Below are 6,026 nucleotides of genomic sequence, written 5' to 3'. Positions count from 1 at the left end.
TTGTAGAGTATTTGATACAGTTGATTTATGTTTCTTGCCGGGGGTAGAGTGAAACCTGTTTAATTCCCAACAAAGTCTGGTCGATTTTATTTTTCTCTTTAAAGTTCAGATTCCCCTAAATTCCTACAATTTTTTTTGCAATTCTTATTATTTCGAAAGCAGTATTTTCTCTCCCTACATCTGTCATCTTCACGTTAAAATTCTCGAATCTGAAATAATGAACAGAAAGTGTTAAGAGAAACTCAGCAGGTCTGTGGAGAGAGAAACGTTTGGAGTCCAGTGTCTCACTTTCAGGTGTTTAATGCTTTATAGAACTCCCCTATAAATTAAACGGTGTAGGAATTATTTTTGAAATTGCTGGAAAGACTCAGTGGGTCTGGCAGCGTCTCTTGTAATTCCCGTTCCGGATCTATTTTCTATCCAGTTTTCAAGAAAGGTCACTCGACCCGAAATTCTGATTTCTCTCTACAGACGCTGCCAGACCTGCTGAGCTTTTCCAGCAATTTCACTTTTTATTTCCGATGTACCGTGTCCGCAGGTTTTGTTTTGGGTTGGAACCAGGGATTAACGGTTCGGGTCGAGTGATCCTTCGGTTCATAACGAATGCAAAAGGCGATGGTTATTTCCTTAATATTTTACCACATAATTTTACAGCGGATCAATAGGCCAATCTCGCTGTCTTTTGTTTAATTTAGTATTTTCATTTAACAATTGAACAGAAGAAAGGAGGTCGGCCTGACAAGATAGAACTGTAGAAAGGAAATATTAAAATTTATCGTATAAAAGCTAACATTTCAATACTTCGTGTGAACCGAGAAACTCTTGGGATTAATTCGATTCTGGGATCTTAACATGATTTAGGGAGTGAAAATAATCTTTTTTCGAAATAATAAGAATTGGAAAAAAAAATTATAGGAATTTAGGGGAATCTGAACTTTAAAGAGGAACGTAAAAACGACCAGACTTTGTTAGGAAATAAACTGGTTTCACTCTCACCCCAGGCAAGAAATAAAAAACTGTGTCAAGTGCAGTACAAGTTGAGACCCTCGTTATATTTCCTGAATGAACTATCCCCTAAACGGAGCCGACAATCAAACAATGAATTGTGGATGCTGGAAATCTGAAACAAAAAAATCGGAATTGCTGGAGAAAAATCAGCAGGTCTGACAGCATCAGAGACGAGAGAGAGCAGAGTTAAAACTCACTCAGAGACAGTGGGAACTGCAGATGCTGGAGAATCTGAGATAACAAGGTGTAGACCTGGATGAACACAGCAGGCCAAGCAACAGCAGAGGAGCAGGAAAGCTGGTGTTTTGGGCCTAGACTCTTCCTCAGAAATATTCACTGAAGAAGGGTCCACACCCGAAACGTCAGCTTTCCTGCTCCTCTGATGCTGCTTGGCCTGCTGTGTTCATCCAGCTCTACACCCTGTTATCTTAGAGCAGAGTTAAAATGTTTCTGTCTCCACAGATGCTGCCAGTCCTGCTGAATTCCTCCCTAAATCTAGACTATTGATCTCGAAGTTAGGTCAAACCCCGCCGCAGTTTCAATTCAAGTAAATAAAATCTGGATTTTTATTTATCTAAAAATAAATATCAATTCTAGTGATTATTCTGCTCCCGGATTGTGGTGAACCCATGGAATTCAATAATCCCCCTAAAGGGAGGGAAATCTGCCATCCATGCCTGGTCTGGTCTACATGTAACTCCAGGCCAACAGCAATGTGACTGAGTTATAACTGCCTTGTGAAAATGGCCTCAGCTAGACGCAGGGTCAAACAGCAATCTGGGGTGGAAATTGTGTTGAGTGCTGTTAATATGCTTATGTAGAGTAGGTAAATAGAACAGTTAGATATGTGACCTGCAGTGTGTTGAATTGATCAATTATACCCTCGTATGTCCAGTTTTCGGTATCATACATTAAAAGTTATGCGAATTTAAAGTTGCACGGAGAATTTGCAAACACACTGTATTGTCTAAGTTTTGTGCCATTAAGACTGAGATGAGGAGATTCCGCCCCCCGCCCCCCGCGACTCTCACATCGATTTTTGATCAATACAGGCGTCAAGGGTTGTGATGGGATGGGGAGGTGCAGCGGGGCAATCTATCCATTGATGATCTTATGGGATGGTACAACAGGCTAGAGGGATCGAATGGCCTGTTGCAGCTCCTTGTGTTTTACATGTGTGTTTGTATTTCTGGCTGTTTGTATGAGCTCGATTTTGTGAGTGTATTTTTGATTCCACGTGTTTATCTGTTCACATCTGTCTCGGCCTCTATCTCTGTGTGTGTGTGTGTGTGTGTGTGTGTGTGTGTGTGTGTGTCCATAAATGTTTGAGTCTGTTTTCTTACAGACTGCCTTTGTATGTATGTCTCTAAGTCTGTTTGAATTCATTTGTGTGTCAAAATTGGTATGTTTTGAATCTGAAAGCGTGGTTAAGTTTGAGCTTGTGAAACTTTGAGCGTATCTGTGTCTGTCTGTATTTGAGCCTTTGTTTATGCTTGAACTTTTCTGTGTTTGAGTCTGTCTACATTTATGTTTTGAATCTGAATTTGTACATCTGTGCCTGTCTCAGGATTTTAGTCTCCATGTGAGTACCTATAAATAAATATTTGAATTTGTGCGTGTCATATCTGCCTTTAGACGAATGTCAAAATGTGTATGGTTGAGTGTGTTTGAAGTTTTGTTTGTATCCGAATGTTTGAGCCTGTCTGTATACATTGGGATCAGACTTTCTACGTGTGGGTGTCTGTGTGTTTGTCTCCAGCTGTGTTTGAGCCTGTTTCTGCTTAGTTGTATCAGAGTCTGTGGCTGTGTTTCAGTCTGCAGAAGTGTTTGAAACTGTCTCTGTATATTTGTATCAGAGTTTGTGTGCCTGTGTTTTAGTCTCTCTGTGTGTGTGTGTTTGACTGAGTCTCTGTTTATTATTAGTGTATGTGTGTGTCTTTGGTTGCGTCTCTATTATATTTGTGTGTGTATGTCCTTAGCTATGACTCTGTATAGTATACTAGAGTCTCTGTGTGTGTGTTTGGCTATATCTCTGTATATTGTATTAGTGTGCGTGTGTCTTTGGCTGTGTCCTTGTATATTCTATTAGTATGTGTGTGTATGTCTTTGGCTGTGACTCTCTATAGTATATTATTCCTGTGTGTGTGTTTGACTGTGTCTCTGTATATTATGTGTGTGTGTGTGTGTCTGGCTGTGTCACTGTACATTTATATGTGAGTGGTGACTGTCGGTGTCCCTGTGTGAGTTCCCAGTCTGTTACCGTCAATATTGATATCAATGTTTATCGTGTGGCCAACTCGGAGTGGAGACGGGGATGAGGTGCAATTTGTTTAAAATTCAGATAACTCTCTGTGGGGTGGGGGTGAAATCAGGGAAGTTCAGTGGGGGTGGGGAAAAATATGGGAATTTTGTTCCTTTTCGTTTTGATATAGGTGAAAACCTCAAACATGAGTCTGGGAGGAATGAAAATATGAATGGAGAGGGGCAAGGCTTGATTGGACGCAGTGGCCATGAGCTGGGAGATGATTGGTTTGATTGAGGTAGGTGGAACCTCATGTCAATTTCATTACAAGGTTTGGGGAGATTTCTGAATGGGACACTGCAGCCGAGATAGTTGAAGTGTGCGCGTGTATTTTTTTTGGTTCGTAGTGATGTTGGACATGGCAGGTTTGGAAGAGGCAGAAATAACCAAGAAATCCAGCTTCAGTATCGAAAGCTTGTTGCCCGAGGAGCGGCCGGAGCAGAGTGAGGGGGCAGGCGGCTCAGGCAAAGACCAGGAGCCGGAGGAAAGGCAGGAGAAGCCACCGTTCAGTTACAACGCCCTGATCATGATGGCCATTCGGCAGAGCCCCGGGAAGAGACTGACCCTCAGCGGCATCTATGAGTTCATCATCCGGAATTTCCCCTACTACAAAGACAACAAGCAAGGCTGGCAGAATTCCATCAGACACAACTTGAGCCTCAACAAGTGCTTTGTCAAGGTACCCAGACACTATGATGACCCGGGCAAGGGCAACTACTGGATGCTTGATCCCTCCAGCGATGATGTCTTCATTGGGGGATCCACCGGCAAATTGAGGAGGAGATCAGCCCCTTCCCGGGCCAGGCTGGCATACAAGAGGGGCACCAGGGCGGGTCTGACCCTGGCCAGCTCCTTCTACTGGCCTACCCCCCCATTTTCACCCTGGCAGCACAACCCCCTGCCTTACCTGGAGCTGCCCCCGCCTCCCCCTCTGCCTCCCCCTTACCTCTCGGTGCTGTCCCAGAGCAGTACCCACCATCCTGAGGGCGCTCAGGTGGTCTATGGTGCCCCCCATGTCCAGCTGACAGCTGCCGCGACCACTACCCTGCCTTGCCCCATGCCCTGTGCCCTGAACCTCGTCACCAGTAATGCCAGTTACCTGTTCTCCCAGTTCTCACCCGTTACCCCCCTGATGGGGGGCTTGGGTCCACCAACGCTGAAGGGTAAAGAACTCCAGAGACCTTCTGCAACTTTCCCCGGGGCTTATTTGTCCACCCAGAACCTGGGATCGCCTTTCATCCTGTAAAAGACTGGATTAAACAGCAAAGCAATTTCGGAGGCTGCAGATAAATCTGAAATGTGTACATATATTACAACTGCAATTGCTGGAGAAAGTCAGCAGGTCTGTCAGCACCTGTGGAGAGAGGCACAGAATTAATGCTTGTAGTCCAAGATTACTCTTCATGTTGTAAAGGACTGGGTTAAACAGCAACATACTATTGGATATTGGAGATATGAAACCTATATTAAAATCAAACAAAGTTCAGAAGAAACTCACAGGTCTGGCAGCATCTGTGGAGAGAGAAAAAGAGAGAAATTATTAATGTTTTCCACTCCAATTTGAACTGCAGAGAATACCCCCTACAATGGAATGGGGTGAATTAATTTATTTTACGAATAGCAGATTTAAAGGTGTAACTTAGTCCTGTAAATTGTGTGCATTTTTTGGGGGGTTGTGGGAATAAATTATTTTAAAAAGACACTTTATCTGTATTTCATCAGTATTTCAAGAACTTTTAAGTTCACTCTGACCGAGGTATGTAATCTCTTTTAATATTTTAGTCAAATTTTCAGTTAGAAACTCATTTGAATAAAATTGTGTCAAAGTTTGTAATTTTTTTTAAAAAAGTAATTACAGCTGTGAGAATAATCTTTTTTAATGTTGGAATTAAAATGTGATATTGAATGTTGGGCTTACTACTTTGTGGAAGTAATTACTTTTAAAGATTTTTTTAACATCTGCAGTAATGTGTTAGACTTGTCTCAGTTGCTCAACTGTGAGTCACTAAGCTCTGGGGTTTGAGCCCCACAATAGGATTTGAGGACAAATAAAAAGCAAGGCTGCTCCTCACAGTGTCCTACTGAAGGAGTGCAGGACAGTCTGAGGTTCCGCTTCTCAATTCTCAACTCCAGCTGCCTGCTCTGGTCAGCATATGGGGGTGGCATGGGGGCTCAGTGCTTAGCTCTGCTGCCTCACAGCACCAGGGACCCAAGTTTAATTCCAACTTTGGATGACTGTGTGTGGAGTTTGCACGTTTTGCTGTGTCCATGTGGGTTTTCTCCCACAGTCCAAAGATGTGCAGGTTAGGGTGGATTGGCCATGCTAAATTACCCATAGTGTCCAGGATGTGTGGGCTAACAATGGGAAACATGGGATTACAGGAAAGGGGTAGTGCGGTGGATCTGGGTGGGATGCTCGTTGGATGGTTGGTTTACAGTATTGTTTACAATAGTGCACACATTTCAAAACACACCATTGGGTGTAAAGTATATGTGATTGCAAATGGTGGGTTGGGATTTGTGAAGTGAGATGGTAATGTCCCTACCTTAAGACCAGGTTCAAATTCTTCTGTGGACTGAAGTGGTGAAGGAGCTTGATATGAAAAATCATTTTTCTATAATTGTAAATAACTAACAGCATTGGGGAAGTGATCCGCACATTATATAGTACATTAGGTCACTTTCTGACACTTGCATGGATCAGATAAGACTGTGC

General features: G+C 42.9%; 1 protein-coding gene across 1 annotated transcript; it reads left to right on the top strand.

Annotated features, from left to right (window-relative positions):
* Nucleotides 1–3,447: 3,447 nt before the first annotated feature.
* Nucleotides 3,448–4,556, top strand: LOC125447686 (forkhead box protein G1-like). Its single transcript, XM_048522303.2, has 2 exons — nucleotides 3,448–3,548; nucleotides 3,658–4,556. The coding sequence occupies exon 2, from the start codon at nucleotides 3,660–3,662 to the stop codon at nucleotides 4,554–4,556; it is 897 nt and encodes a 298-aa protein (XP_048378260.2). The 5' UTR covers nucleotides 3,448–3,548; nucleotides 3,658–3,659.
* Nucleotides 4,557–6,026: the final 1,470 nt, after the last annotated feature.

This window comes from Stegostoma tigrinum, chromosome 39 (genome assembly GCF_030684315.1).
Source record: "Stegostoma tigrinum isolate sSteTig4 chromosome 39, sSteTig4.hap1, whole genome shotgun sequence".
Lineage (NCBI taxonomy): Eukaryota > Metazoa > Chordata > Chondrichthyes > Orectolobiformes > Stegostomatidae > Stegostoma > Stegostoma tigrinum.
Note: the sequence above shows the minus strand (reverse complement) of the source record. Positions and strands in the feature narration are given on the sequence as shown.

Coding starts and splice junctions, on each gene's coding strand:
- LOC125447686 (XM_048522303.2), top strand. CDS start 3,660: ATGTTGGACATGGCAGGTTTGGAAGAGGCAGAAATAACCAAGAAATCC.